At 37.9% G+C, this 15,745-nt stretch overlaps 2 protein-coding genes across 3 annotated transcripts in view; both read left to right on the top strand.

Moving 5' to 3' along the window:
* gabra5 (gamma-aminobutyric acid type A receptor subunit alpha5) overlaps nucleotides 1-2,696 on the top strand; it is a 39,018-nt gene extending 36,322 nt beyond the window's left edge. For both annotated transcript variants that reach the window (XM_084424893.1, XM_084424892.1), the window contains exon 11: nucleotides 453-2,696. In XM_084424893.1, coding sequence (XP_084281019.1) covers nucleotides 453-746 — 294 coding nt within the window. In that variant the 3' untranslated portion in view covers nucleotides 747-2,696. The remainder of the gene's footprint in view (nucleotides 1-452) is intronic.
* Nucleotides 2,697-6,223: 3,527 nt separating this feature from the next.
* gabrg3 (gamma-aminobutyric acid type A receptor subunit gamma3) overlaps nucleotides 6,224-15,745 on the top strand; it is a 118,052-nt gene continuing 108,530 nt past the window's right edge. The window contains exons 1-2 of the mRNA XM_084424900.1: nucleotides 6,224-6,403; nucleotides 7,995-8,143. Of these exons, the coding sequence (XP_084281026.1) occupies nucleotides 6,351-6,403; nucleotides 7,995-8,143 (202 nt within the window). The 5' untranslated portion in view covers nucleotides 6,224-6,350. The remainder of the gene's footprint in view (nucleotides 6,404-7,994; nucleotides 8,144-15,745) is intronic.

Here is a 15,745-nt window from a genome sequence, read left to right as displayed (position 1 = left end):
TTTAGAGCTGTAACCACGTCCTCTCTTCAATCTAAAGTAATTATAGTATGTAATGTCTCAGAAAGTCTCACTGATTGAGAACAGAAGATTACTGTGATAAACTAAATGGCATTTTACTTTAAAAACTGCCTCAAAGTCATTTGCACATACTCTTGAGTAAATCAAGTTCAATCTACTGTCTGAACCACAGTCTCGACTGCTCCATTATTATACTGTTGCTTTATTAATTAATTTCTTCTGCTGGCCCTGCGGAGGCCATTGTTTAATGTTCTGAGTCAGATCTCTGTTAACCCTGACTGTATTTCACCTTTAATTAGAAGTGTACGACCTTCAAACTGGTTCATTATCTGGGCTTTCTCCAAACTAGTTAGCAGCTTCATTCTTACACTGACAATCTTGTTTGAAATCTCTTGACTCTAAAAATATCTTCTCCTCACCTTTCTCAACCACAGAAAAAAGACCCACTGGCACTCTCCAAAAAGCCGAACAATGCCTGTTCATCTGGAGTTAACTTCACCCCCAACATCACAAAGGATGCGGCTATCTCCACCATCTCCAACAGCACCACTGTTCAGTTGAAGAGCGCTGAGACCAAGCCCGCAATGGACCCCAAAAAGACCTACAACAGCGTCAGCAAAATTGACAAGATGTCCCGGATAGTGTTCCCGGTCCTCTTTGGGACTTTTAACTTGGTCTACTGGGCCACATACCTCAACAGGGAACCGGTGATTAAAGGTGCCGTTTAACCCACACAAAATACCCGACGCCACCACAACATTCCCTTCACAGCCTCTTTTTCTTCTCCACGTCAGTATTCAGCAACATGCTATCCTCGCTGAAAATGATGACGAGCACTCATTTACTGCACCTCTCACTTCGCTAACCTATAAGAGGAGTGCTCTTCTTGCATTTCTTTCCTGACATCATAAATTGCATGGGAATATAATTGCCATATTTGCCTTGACTTCTTATTTTATATTTCCCTGGTTTCCACTTCCATCGTAATTGCATTCATCTTACAATGAAATGAGTGCCATACAAGCTACCATTTCATTCATGAAAAGTTTCCAAAGGACCTGAACAAAAATTTATGCATTTGGCATCAACATTTATCACAGACTAAAAAATTATTTATGAAAAGAAGTACAGCAAGGCCAAATGCTATGCAAAAACCGTTTTCTACTATGTTGTAATGGGTAATTGCTTATAATGAAACCCTTGCTTTGTATTAATGGACTTGAGGCTTCTCTACTTAATGTTTAATAGCTTTAGCATCAGTGGTGTAAGGCAGGCAGATGCTATGCTATGTTTTTAGACATGCTAAAAATGTTGCCTTCAGAGGGATTACTTCATACGAGTACTCGGGAATGTCCCGCAATTACTGATTTCACTTTCATTTGTCATTTTTTCTAAGCTTTTTTTGAAGTAGCTCAATAGAATTGTGCGCCTTAGGCAGCTTTCCACACTTAAGACCAAGATATTCTGCAAGGTGAACAAGGTCGGGTTGCAGCTAAGACTTTCGAATCATTTGTACATAGCTTGTTTATGCTTTGCTTTTAATGTAGATGCGGCTTAACATTAGTGAGGAAGAGCTGAAAATGGTTCTGCTATGCTACTCCAATGTGCAGCCAAAGCGACATGAATGGAAGCTAGCTTGCTGATGGTGAAAACGCAGATTGTGTTGTGAAATACTGTAGGCTTTGACAGAATATGCCATTTCTTTACAGTTAATAGTTTTTAACTTGGCTTTTAACTATGCTGTTTAGGTGGCAGCCATTTTCATACTTTTCTCTGTGTTGTAAATTGGTCAGTGGGTTTTGAGGTTGGAACGAGTCAGCAAAAGCCTTAAATGTTGACACCTAGCGATATTTTTTGCATTACCAAGACTAATGTGAAATGATCAAGTAAAAAGTTCTGAAAACCAAATAAAAAAAATATTGATAACACTTTATTTTACAGTGTTCTTGTTACATAGGTTACATGTACTCACCATAGTAATAAGAGTAAGTTATGCATAATTACATGCAATTAACCCTCAACCAAATCCTAGTCCTACCCTAACCCCCCTATAGTTAGTACATGTTGTTAATTATTATTACTCAGTACTTAAATATATAATTACACTGTAACAATGACACCTTAAAATAAAGTGTAACCGAAATATTTACATAGCCAAATTTTTTTCAGATTCTCAAAATGTGAAGACAGGAAAAAAGACAGAAAGAAGGTCAGACATACAGTAGAAAGGTGGAACCTGCTGTTGTCAAGCATGATAAAATGGAAATGTCACACCATAATGCCATTTCTGGCCTTCTACTGAAACGCATGGCTACTTACTTGGGGAATTACATGGAGGAAAGAACAATGACCTTGTTACTGCGAAAATGTGACTCGGGAAGATTTTGGTTTTTATCCTGTAATCATTCTATTCTGAACTTGTTACATGGAAGTGAGACGGCACAAAGAACTAAGTGACCCAATGGATGATGTGTAGCTCATTAAGAGGCCAACTACAAGAGCCATTAAGCTCCTCTCTTCTGTATGCCACTCAGGCCTATAAGAGAATGAATCATGAAAAGTGTTCAAGTGAGTCATTAATGTGCCCTTTTACAACAATGGATGTTTCCAGAAATGTACAGCTGTTCCTCAAAGCATACATGTCTGAAGCAATAAATTCTGCCTGATATGTTTCTTGACCAAGTTCTGTGATTACTTGTGTTCAAAGACATTTCTTATGCAATCTTTAGAATTAACCTGACCTAGAATGTTTGCGACCTTACACGGAAATGTTCCCACATTGATGAGCTCAGTTAAAGCAACGAAGATCAATAAGGACTTTATTTACATCAAAAATAGTATGCTGCTCGTTTGCGCTGGACCATGTGCCATGATATTGTAGGGGTTTTATGTTTATTGGGTTCATGGCTGCTATTCACAGGATCATGGCAATAAGACTGTGCACATCAAGCTTAGCATGATGTTTTCCTAATGGAACAGTTGCTGCAGAAGCCACTGTAACTGGAAGAAGGATTCTTCCTGGGATTACTCCTGGGATTATACAAAAAAAAAACACATACACGCGTGCGCGCACACACACTGGTATTCCTATCATTATGGGGACATTCCATACGCATAAATGATTTTATACTTAGACTGTATAACTGTATATTCTATCCCCCTACACTAACCATACCCATCACAGAAAACTTTCAGCATTTTTAGATTTTCAAAAAAACATCATTATATGTATGATTTATAAGCTTGTTTCCTCATGGGGGCCTTAAAAATTTCCCCACAAGGTAAAACATTACTGGTATTACTATACTTGTGGAGACATTTGGTCCCCATAATGTATGGATTCCAAACACACACACACACACACACTCAGACAAGCATGCACACATCAAGACCAGAGTTCCTGGAGCAGGGAGGATGCGGAATCCTTCCTCTGGTCCTGTGTGCCGGCAACATCTGGCCCACATCTGTTTGAGAAGGATTTAGCTTCACTTAAGTTGCTTTTTCCAACCAGTGCTTCTATACATAGTACCAAATTAAACTAGCACCAGTGCAACCAAGTGACTGCATTTTTGCATTGCGAGTGCTATATACTAGCATATTGCTGGACACTGGCAGCTGTGCTCAGTGTGTGATGTCCAAAGAATATACAAGAAGTATAAATATAAATAGAAGAAACATATAGAAGTACAAAGAATATACAGATTAAATTTGTGTATTCTTCTATGCATTTACATTTTTGTCACCATTCTTAAGTAAGCTGTTACTTTGTTTCAGAGTTACACTGACATTCATTTGATATGTCACAGTCTTGTTGGGGGCTCACAGAAAGACTTTACTTCATTTTATTACATGTAAGGCAAGTGTAAGCCACTCCAATATACTGAATTCATCCCTCACACAATAATGCACAGCATGCCAATGGACTTTAAACCTTTAATCCCCTGAGTGGCGGAGTGAGAGCTTGGATTCCTATTCCTGATGCTGGACCGGAATTCCGCTAGTGTAGAGTTTAGAAGCTGTCACTAAGATATGTCATTACAGATTTATGTTTGTATCGTGGATAGATACCCAGTTGCTTTCATTTTATTAGTGAGAAGAAAGAAAAAAAAACATAGATTGCATATCCTAAAGCTGAAAATGCTTTTTCTTATTAAAAAGGGTTTGGTTATGTCACTATTTTGATTGAATCTATTGTGCAGAGATGACAGCTGAAAACCATTTAAACTGGTAGTGGCATGATTGTTAACATGGAATACATTTGAAAGTGACAGATAACATATTGACCATCCACAATTGAAGCATAGAGATGTCACAACTGGCAATGATTTAAAAGCATAGAATTCAAAACAGTTGTACACTGTAATATTTGCATCATTATTGTCATAATGTATTTGTTTCCATCCATTTCACTATCAATGTTTTTTTTTTTCTAATTGATTTGAATCATTTTTCTTTTACAGGCTTTTGTTGTGCATTTGTTTCCTTAAATTCAAAGTGGTCTAAAAAGTGCACGTTTGTTTTCACTAGAAGGTTTGGCACTGCTTTGATTGTACATCAATAATTAAGTTTTCAATTCTAGTGAGTTTCCTTGTGGTTAGCTGCACTCCTTTTTTGTTCTCCCACTTTGGTTTGGTTTAGTAGCCTATGTGTGGTTTAACTGTGTGCTGCACTTCCAATCTGCATTACTGTAATCAGCCACAAGAGGATAGTCTATCCTGCATTTGAACTAGCTGAGTTGATGCTCTCACTAACCCAAAAAGGGAGACACGACACCGTCATAAGAACTTGAAAACAAAGCGAATTAGCTCGACATGTAGTTTGATGTGTTATTAAAGCTGAAGTGTGTAATTTCTTGTATGTTAAATACTTTTTCCTATATTTAGAGACAATTATAAGTAAGGCATTTTAGGCTGATGTTTCTACTATCTTGCTTTGTGGTGCTACCAAACATTAGATCCCGACAAGCACGTCGTAGACTCGACCAATGGCGTTTGGGGCGGGACGATCTATTTGCTGACCAATGGCAGACGGAGGGGGAGTGCGCGAGGAAACCTGTTTGAAACAATCACCTTTTCTTTTCTTTTTTTATTATTATTATTTTTTTTTTATTGTTGTTTGACCCAACTGGAGCAAAAACACTTCAGCTTTAATGAAACTCGTCATTTATTTATTAGTATTTGATTAAATGTCACAAAAGACTTCTTCTAAATAATAAAAAGTTGAATCGCCTTTGGCGTTTTTTAAGCGTAGCCTACCACATATAGGCTACTGAACTTTCTAGAAAGAAGTCAGGAAAAATCTCACAACACGCAGGGCAAAGCCAGAGAGAAATGGCTTGTTTTTTTCCAAAGTGCGTGGGCGACTGGGAGCTGCCTGTGGTGATAAATGTCGGCGCTGTCTCTCAAATATTATACTGCATATGTGCACCTGCTCATACAGACAACAATGCGAGGACAAAGTATGGATAGACATTTCTCCAGCCTTAAAGGTTAAATTAGCAGCAGTTTATGTATATCCGAGTCAGATAGTAAAAGAAAGAAATAAAGAACGACGAATGACATTTCACTTACAATAATATGGCAGAGTACAGAAAACTGCATTTGTATTTATATTTATGCCAGAAACATCAGAATGTATACAGTGCGATGCAATGAATAATAATAATTAATTCGACTCTAAATTGGATGATGACATTTTCTACACCCTCAATCTTGCTCTATTATCGGTTTAATCGCACTGCGATCAATGCACGTGCAAAGTAATTGCAGCAATTATGCGCCAATTTTCATTTCGAACACATAGTCCGCGCGGTAATCATTTACCTAGCTGATACTGTAAACAGCCGCTTCTGAATGTATCTCCTCGAAGCATTCTGCCGCTGAAAATATCAGATGTACCCGAAGATGATCTCAAGTTCCGCTGAAGCGTCTGGGAAAGCAGACTTTGTTTTTTTAATGACGTAATTTGGAGAAACTAACGGATGCGTTAGAGGTTTGAAGGTGTCCACTTTGTAAGTTTGCGCTCTGTCTCTGTGTGAACGTCAGTATGTGTATCTGGTGGTGCAATCTAAGGCAGCGCAACTTCAAGGAGCAGGAGGGGCTCTCCTATTATTTGATCTCGCTAATTGCCAATGCAAGTGAACTTTAAGCACCGGACACTAAGCCGAGGAGGTCTTACCGTTCCCGTTGGACTATAACCTAGACTACTCGCCACTGTTTTAACTGAAGCTGGAAGAAAAAGGCTGCAGCTCTGTCACTATTTTTTTTTTTGCTTCTTAGAAGAGTCTCCGTGCAGTGTGCCACATTCAACACGGAGTCAATCTCACCTAAAACATGTCCACCAAATTGTTCCTCTACTTCTTACTTCTGTCAGTGTTTCGTGCATGGTAAGTGACGTTCTACCCTCTTTGTCTTGACATGGATTAATTGTTCATAAGGGTAATTCTGTTTATCCGTGGCAGATTTCTTCTGCATAGTCTAGCCTGATGCCACATAATATCACCAATCTGGCGATGAAGATGTGATGCACGCACTGAGCACCTAAGTTTAACAATAAGTCTTTTGATTTGTGCTTTTTAAGAAGTTCAAAATACTTTGTTTATTTCAATCTTTGCATAGGTTTTTTTTTTTTTTTTTTTTTAGCGCTTTTGTCATGTATTTAAACAGCATCTCTTTGGTTGTAATCTGTTAGATTGGTCTTTGCCTGGGTTTCCTGATAACATAGAAAATTATGCTTTTAAAATAATTTTAGCTACCGTCGTAGCCTACGTTATTTTAGGGTAGAGATAACGCATGCGTTCGTCGTTACCGGAGCTGTCAGTTCCAAAGGTGCTGAACTAAGTATGTCCAAAAGTTTCTATTCCTATCTAGAAAATAGCGTGAAAATGGAAAACGTGGAAATTGCATGCTATTTTGTCGAGGTTCTGAAAGTTGTTAAAAAGTTCTGAAATGAATTATAAAAATGACAATGGCTTTGGTAGGAATTGGCCCAACTTGTGATGAATAATTTGCACGAGATGTGAATCGTGCAAATTATATATATAACATATATGTGTGTGTGTATAGGCTATATATTTGTAGAAGTTAAACGATATTGTTTTTCTTTGATCAGTTTCCCTATTAATTTAATGTTTGTCAATTAAGTGTCAGATAACTGATATTTAGAACTGATCTCTAAATCTTAAAATGGTTCTTTTTGTTTACTAATGCTAACTAAATAAACATATGTATTATGTTTTTTTCTTTTTATATAATAATAATAATAATTAAGCCAATTATTTGAATACGTTTTATTTATTTAAACTTGATTTTCCTTGGGAAATATCATAACCATAATGACGAATATATTGCCTCCCTATTGCAATTAGTTACTTAATCAAAATAGGCCTTCAGAAAGTTAGCATATATATAGGTCTCTGAGGTTGTTATTTTCAGATATAGTGTACAGTGGTTTGCAATGATCAAAATACATTAATTTAATTAGCCCTCTGGTCTCTGATAAAATGCTGAAAATAGAGAAATATCCATTTTAAGTGGCATGTAATGGACAAGTGTGATTAGAGGCTGTAGTTAATTTATGAATGTTTTTACATGCTATTTGGATAATGAGGATTCTGGGAAACTACTTACTCTGCGTGTGACTAAAGGTCTACTGAGTGCTTTGGGAAACCCAGCCTTTAACTGTCATTTAGTGCAACTGTGAAACGTTTTCTACTTCCATATTTATTTATTTATTTATTTTTTTTGACTGATTGCTAATCAGTCCTCTGTGCTCTCAAAAAATAGAAAGTTTTATCTGAAAAGGGGACTAATGAACTTCTGTTATTCCACATTGCTGTAACTGTTAAATTCTGACTGATATACTTTTAGTTAAAACCAATTGCAAATGTTGTCTTTAAACCAATTGATTATTGAATTGAAACACAGAGAATGACCCTAATGGTGACGTGTGAAATGCATTTTCTTTTATTTCTTTAGTTTTCAAACAGCCGCTTCTGAGGATGATGAGTATGACGACGTTACTGTGAATCAAATGTTGGCCCCCAAAACCCACGAGACAGACGCAACGCAAATACTAAACAACTTACTAAAGGAGTATGACAAAAAACTACGGCCGGATATTGGAGGTGAGTGGATTTGTAGATGTGAGCATTGAGAAGACTGTGTAGCTACGTTGAGCTGTCCATGGTACTGAAATTCAGCCTTACCCAACTTGAGGCTCCATTTACAGGCATAACATGCAAACAGATGTATGTCATATATAAACTGAATTTACTTTAAAGTCCAACTGATGTGTTTACCACAACAATTCATGCATTTGCAAACTGGCGAAGTGCGTTAGCTTTATACTGAAGAGTATAAAGTAGAGAATCTCTCGCACTCGCAAATTACACTAAGCAACACAATTTTCCTTTTACTAGTAAGAATAAAAATGTCAAATGTATTCACTGTTTGAGAGACATTGAGAGTGAGCGAAAGCTAGACTGCTGGTTTATTGTTTTACATTAAGTAATTGAATTCCTACAGCAGTGGAATATTTTCCTGTGATTTTACTACTTATTTATACAGGCATTTCATGTTTTTTTCCTACCGTTTTCCTTTTTTAACCATACAGCACTCTTAATAACCTCATGTAGTGCTCTTCAATCCACTTTTGCATGTAATCTCAAAGATTTGCTTGTTTTCATGTGTTTCGGGAGTTATATTAGCTTACGGAGTGCTTCCATGAGAGCAGGATTCATGGATCCGGCGGGAAACTTCAGGCTTTCCATCAGAATAACATGAAATTGTCATTTCACTCAGACTAACAACATATCTCAGGGTTGAGATTGATGCTATTTTCTAGTAAATGCAACTAAATAGAGTGCCATGAGAGGAAATCACAATCTGCAATTCAAGCAGCGCATTCTGTACTCGATCTGAGATGTCACCACACAACATCACAACCGCTCTTGACACATCTGTCAGGTCTGTTATTGGTTTTGTGGCATCGTTGTGATATATTGCATCCTATTGGATTCGAAGCATTTTTAGAAAGCCTATCCCTGCAAAAACCTTACCGTTTCTACATGTTTTTTGTTTCCCTTCAATGAGAAGAACAACCTCCCATGTTTGATGGATGACAGTCTCCAAATTATATTTCTTATACTACCATCTGATTTTAAAGAGGAAGACTATGTTTATGTGCTCTCTTACACACACACACACACACACACACACACACACACCACACCTACAACAACCCACACAAATCAAGCATATTGCCTCAGAGCCACCTTGCCGTGAAATAGCTTTTGTTTTTCCCTTTTGTAGCTCGCTTTTCTGGAGAGAACTGTACTGCTATATAAAAGGATGCCACTGAATGGCTGTGATACTATGTATGAAGACAGCTACATGAGACACTGTTAAGGAATTAGAAAGATGCAGTTGAAGTCCATAGAAATTGAGAAGCTTAGATGGTGGGCACGTCTCAGATCTGCCAACTCAAGTGCAGAGTGGGTCAATGAAAGAGGCTCTAATACACTTTCAACAACTGTTGAGACCTTCTGTTTCAACACACACACACACACACACACAGAGAGAGAGAGAGAGACAGAAATGTCATTTTCTTGTTTGTTATTTTTTTATAAATATTTGTGGCTAGAAAAAAAAGAGCTCTTGAACCAGATTCTCACATGGAAGTTATGAAGTACAAGATTAGAGTGCAAACAATAGAATCCTCTTGACCATAATTGTTTATATACCAGTGTTTCAGTATTAAGATAGCGTGTTATGCTGTCCAGCTTCATGTTTATTGATTCAGCGGGTTTGCAAATTAGAATTACTGCAAATAGCATATATAGCATTATAGATCATTTATGAACTCCTCAGGAACTTCTGGTACCTTCATAACATCAGCACTAGTTAAACTTTTCCTGATTCTTTTTGGAAACAGATTAGCACGAAAATGATCTTCTTTGTAGAATCGTCCTTTTATTTGTGCATAAATCCCTAGATTGTTCAGTAAACCCGCCTCAGTGAGATATGATACTTATTGATTGTGTTTTCTCATGGAGATGATTGCAGAAACTCATAGAACTTAAATTCAGTTTGTTCTCCCCTTTGTCCTCTATAAAATGGTAAAAATTTTACCACAGATGCTGCATATTCCTTGAGTTTTATTTGTCAAACGTGCACTAACGTTGTATTGTGAAATATGCTAACAATGAAAGATTACAGAACAAAGACTCTAATCAGAGCTCTGCTGGTACATTACAGACTATTTTACTGTTTATCTACATATTGTCTGAAATCCCCTTGTACTGAAAACCGGTGTATTGTACATTGTTATTGTCATAATAATCCATTTGACTGTGCTTGTACAAAGCACTCTCAGGTTATTTTTCTATTCTGTTCTTATTATGCCTGTTACGATAAGAGGAGCTTCTGTAAACACTTGCCACTGCCAATTTCCTGATTCTCCATGATGTTGTTCTCAAACTCATCTACAAGATTTTATTTGATTATGGGACCAGTACATTATCCCAAATGCCTGTGATTAATAGTACATTAACGTCACTGTTAAACATGGCAGTGTTTTATGGAGCTTGTTAACGAATAGTATAGTCCATCTGTGGAAGTGAATTAGCTGGAAGTGTGCAAGTTGGGTCCAAAGAACCTGTTGCTTTGAGCTTGTTTTTATCAGCTTTGTTTTCTTAATAGGGTCCATTTTGCCAGTGAATTGACCAGTGGTTTACGACTTCTGGGTGTTATAGCATCAGATGGTACTCTCCCCTCTTTAGCATTCATTTGTTGTGTTTTGCTTCTTTTGTTGGCCAATGTTCAAGGTGCCATCTGTGCTAAGCTCAATCAGCTAGTTACAAGGTTGTCTTTTAAAAGGGTCACATGGCTACTGCTCTTAGTGTACTGCGTTCTAAAAGCATGAAAACGACTGGTGCATTAAAGCTAATATGCCGCGCAATTAGAGTGAGGGGCAGATGCTTTTTTCAACAAGGAATTCAACAGTAATAGACTAAATCACACTGACATGTTTTGGAAAAGATGGATGCATAGTAAACAGTTTGTTACTAACAGGCTAATTAGCTGTTTTTGACATGCAGTATAACATGTCATTGAGTTCATCATAAATATGAGTATATATGAGTGTTTAATAGATGATGTGATACAATTATAGGAACATTTTACCCAAAAATAAAAATGTTGTCATTATTTACTCACTCTAATATATAGAAATCACATGATCATGGGTTTGATTCCCAGGGAATGCCTGTCAAAATTTTTTTTTTATAAAAAAATATATATATATTGTGTGTGTATAAATTTTTTTTATTTTATATTTTTTTATTTTTTTATAAAGAATCTTTTCATAGCTCCATTACAGCACCATTAAAGTGGTCAATACAACTTGTGCGCTACATTTTAGATCTTCTTAAGTAATACAATAGCTTTGTGTTAGGTACAGACATAACAATGCTGGGTATGCAAGTCTTTATTCACTGATGACCTTAAACGATTTGTTTACAAATATGACTGATTAATTAGTTAATTTTGTTTGTTTGACTGAATCAGTGATCCACTTGACTGTGAATATCACACATATTTTACGTGCATTTTATTTTCTTACTCAAAGCCATTGTATACGACAATTCACCATGACGTCACAACAGTAATAGACGTTCTTCCGGTCCTACGGCAACGCTAGTAAATTGCTTGGAAGGGAGGCCCACCATCGACAGTAAAAATGTAATAAAAAAAAAAAAAGTAATTAAATATAATGCATTTTTTTATCATAATAACAACTGTGTTTAATGATATAAGTAAAAAATATAATAAATATGTAATATAGTAGGCCTACACATAATTAGCAAAATACTCTCTATAGCTCTTTTTTCTAGCCAAAATAACGTGCTATATAGCCTATCATAGTCATTAAATGGCTTTTCTGAGGTAAATGTTATGTGACAATTGTTCTCCAGCTGTTATATCGACCTTTGCGCGGTTGAAAAACATTGATTGGTGGAATATACATTTCGGTAAGTTGCGTGAGAAAATGGATGTGTGGCGTGAGAGCGTGTGAAAAGTGACAATTGCGTGAGTCTCACGGTGAATGCGTGAGAGTGGGCAGCCCTCTTTTACTTCAGGCAGTGACTGGCACTGAGTCTCTTCATCAAAAGAGACAAGTTTACTAATATGAGTCTCGAATTTCCCCGGCGGAAGATAAATGCTCTTCTGTGATTTTGTAGATGGACCATTTTGAGAATACACGAAGCAGAGTTGAAGCAGGGTTGGCAGCAGAAATGTAAACGTTGGATGAATCATATAATTTAGGGGATCGTTAAGATTTCCTACTTTTGACGACACGACGTCCACTCGCTATAACCTCCTCACCCACAGGAAATCGATGAAACCCCTATACCTTTTGCTGTATATCTGGCAGCGCAACCCCAAACACAACACGTTTTCATCATCGTTTCAACTTTGATCAACAACAATGTTTTTAACTATGTAACTGTTGCAGTCGCCGGCTGGATCTCTTCAGTTAGTCAGTGGAAGCCGCTCGCGTTCTGCCACCCGGAAGTTACTTGGTGCCTATTGTTTACAAACGTTCTGAAAAGGCCTATAGTTTTAGACTAGACTTTTAACATACAACATTAGTCTTATAGACTACTTTAATAGCATTTTTGATTATTACGGACTATAAAAAGTTTCAGTTTGTCATGACAGATTTTGTTTTTGATGAACTGCTTCTTTAAATGATATGTCTAAATGGATCTCGGGGGGGGGGGGGGGGGGGGGGGGGGGGTGTGCATCTGCACGAGGTATGTATGCACTTTTGGTATTGTCACCGCAACTGTCGCAGCAGTAGCAGTGTCACAGTGGCCCAATTGTGTCAGCTCTCTTTTGGGCTGAGCTGTAGGGGAAACCCTTCAAAATGGGTCAGCCTCCCTCTTCGCTTGCCTTTCATGTGCATTGAGCCTCACTCAGCCGGGCGACATCATTACCAGGGTAAAGGAAAGACTGGGTAAAAGGGATCAGGGACATTAAACGCATGTGACACATGCGCATTGGAATTCAGGAAGCAAATCCTGGCCCATCCATGAGAGTTTCCTTCATAGGGTGTATGGCGTATGGTGAGTGGCAGACGTGCTAGAACAATCTGCTCTGTCTGCTGCATAAATAGAGGGAAAAAGAATCGCTTCACTTTGGATAAGCCCCATGACCAGCCCCCCTGGAGGAACACTCATTATAAAGTGCTAGTTTATGTTAGCCCAGATTCATCCATGCAGCAGAGAGATGGAGAGAGCTGGGGGCGTGGTGGAGGTGGTGTGGGAAAGCGGGGGGAGGTGGGCTGGTCATTACTATGTTGTGATTTTTATCGTGGCGGAGAGACAGTGTGAGGTGAGAAAGAAGTAATGATCTAGAAACAAAGAGCCAGAATGTGGGAGGGAAGAAGAGAGAGAGAGGTACTGTACACAAGCCCTCAGGCAAAAGAGTGTCAGTGTAAGAAAATTTATGTGCATGTATATGTAAAGTGAGAGTGTATAAAGCTGACTTGTGTAAAGGATGTCTCCACCTTTAGGCCCTTCTTGCCATCAGTGAAAGCAACTTTTGTTTCATCATCAGCCACTAAAAACATGTGAGTTTGTGTGCCAGAATGAGTGTGCAAAAGTAGCACCATAAAAAGATTTGATCCTCACAGGCACAAGCCCAGGTGCACCACCTCTCTGAATGCAGAAACCAATCCCTCGCTCTCTTCTCATTTTTTTTTTCCCTCATACTTTTTCTTTTCTCTTTCATAATGCTCATTGATGTCAAGGCTTGTGTATATCAGCAGCAGTCCATTTTCCTCACAGTCCTGGTACTACTAATCCACATGTCACTCTTCAACTGCCACTGTGCACTGCTCTGTGCATCTGTGTGACATGTTTGTGACATGTAATGCGAGTTAAGCAGCTCACAGTGTAGCCCTATGTGAGCTAGTGTACACCCCCCCCACCCCCCTTTCTTTCTTTTTTTTTTTTTTTTGAGGGGTGACCCTAGTGATCTACCAGTGTGTTGTTAGCTACATATGTGCCTACATAGCAGTGCATGCATTCCACTAAACTAAGATTTTTGTTATTCTATTCTATGTGTGCCTGGGCATGCTTTGCCAAATGACTTAATGCTAGTACACTATGCAATCTGTGTCTGAGCCAATATGGCTCAAACCTACCTAATTATAACACGCACTATGTGAGCTTTAACAAATGATATGATAATGTGTACACCAAAAAAGTATTCGACAATAGCATAAAACGTTGTTCCTAAATGCATCTACTTGCGTTCTTCCGTATTGGAAATAAGGTTAATACATTTCATTTGCATATAGTCCAGGCGTTTTAAGCCAAAATGGGGGTCAACCGTGAACAAATTGCAACAGACTCAACTGATTTTGTATCCTCAATATGTCCTGAGACTAATATTAAATGATAAAGTTTACATTGCATGATCAACTCGTTAGCCAACGCATGATTCATCTCAACTCAGTTAAGCCAAGCACTTTACTTCACCGCGACATCTGCTAGCGTGTTGTTGCTGTTGATGATATTCACATTGCAATCTGGAATTGCTATGCATGCTGCTGTACAAAAGTACTAAAAACTGCTGTATGCTACGTTGAAATATGTGAATACAAAAGTGAATGCTTATTTCACTTTAACAAGTTCACATGCCAACAATACTTCGTCACTGTATCCTCACTGCAACTACATTGTCTGCTTGCTGTTGCTGCTGCATAAATGCAAATTTGCATATTCGCTAGCTCCTAATATCATTAGTAGTTCACTCTAAGCATTAAAACAGGACTGTTAACATGCTACAGCAAATGCTGACCGAGTATTTGAAGCAGTGTTGCCAGATTGGAATGTCCAGATGTCCAAGTATCGTACCAGAAGCTCAAAATGATCGTATTTGGAAGAAAATGATCATATACGAGTCAAACGTACATAATACAGCTATTTTTCTAGACCAACAACTTTTTGACACTGCTGAACAGCTTGTAAACATGCAGCTGACCTAAGCACCGCGGCAGGAATGTTAACTTGTGCTTGTGAGAGAGAGTCATTCTACACGATGAAATGCCCAGAAGACGTAACGTGAGTTGAGATGGAAGACATGCGTAACACCACAATCACGTTCTCCTCACAATCTTGAAAGTAGACGTATAGCATCCACAGCTAGATCAATGAGTATAGAAGCCCTATGATTACAACGACCATCATTTGAACTGTCACAAAATTCTGAACTTATCGTACATTATGGGATTTTTTTCATTATTGATCGTACATCATACAGAGGTCAAAATTATCGTACAAATACGATAATTATCGTACGTCTGGCTACACTGATTTGAAGGTTGAGCGAAGCGAGCTCATTGGCTACTGATACTGCAGGAACCAATCAGCTGTACGCTACAAAGAATGATGTGACTTAAGGACCAATCGTCCTGCGCCATCTAGAGTTTCATGACAGAAGTGTTAGAATGATTTTTGAAAGACCATGTGACACTGAAGACTGGAGTATGGCTACTATATAACTGTTTTACTGTATTTTTGCTCAGTTAATTGCAGCCCCAAAAGCATTACTAAATCTTTCCAACCCCAAACCTAATTTTTTTATATTAATATTTTAAGGACATTCCAGAAACACATTGAGTAAAGGTTTGTAATACTTCAGTTTTACACTGAAAA

This window comes from Rutilus rutilus, assembly GCF_951802725.1.
Source record: "Rutilus rutilus genome assembly, chromosome: 12".
Taxonomy (NCBI): domain Eukaryota; kingdom Metazoa; phylum Chordata; class Actinopteri; order Cypriniformes; family Leuciscidae; genus Rutilus; species Rutilus rutilus.
This window is presented reverse-complemented; position numbering and strand designations above follow the sequence as displayed.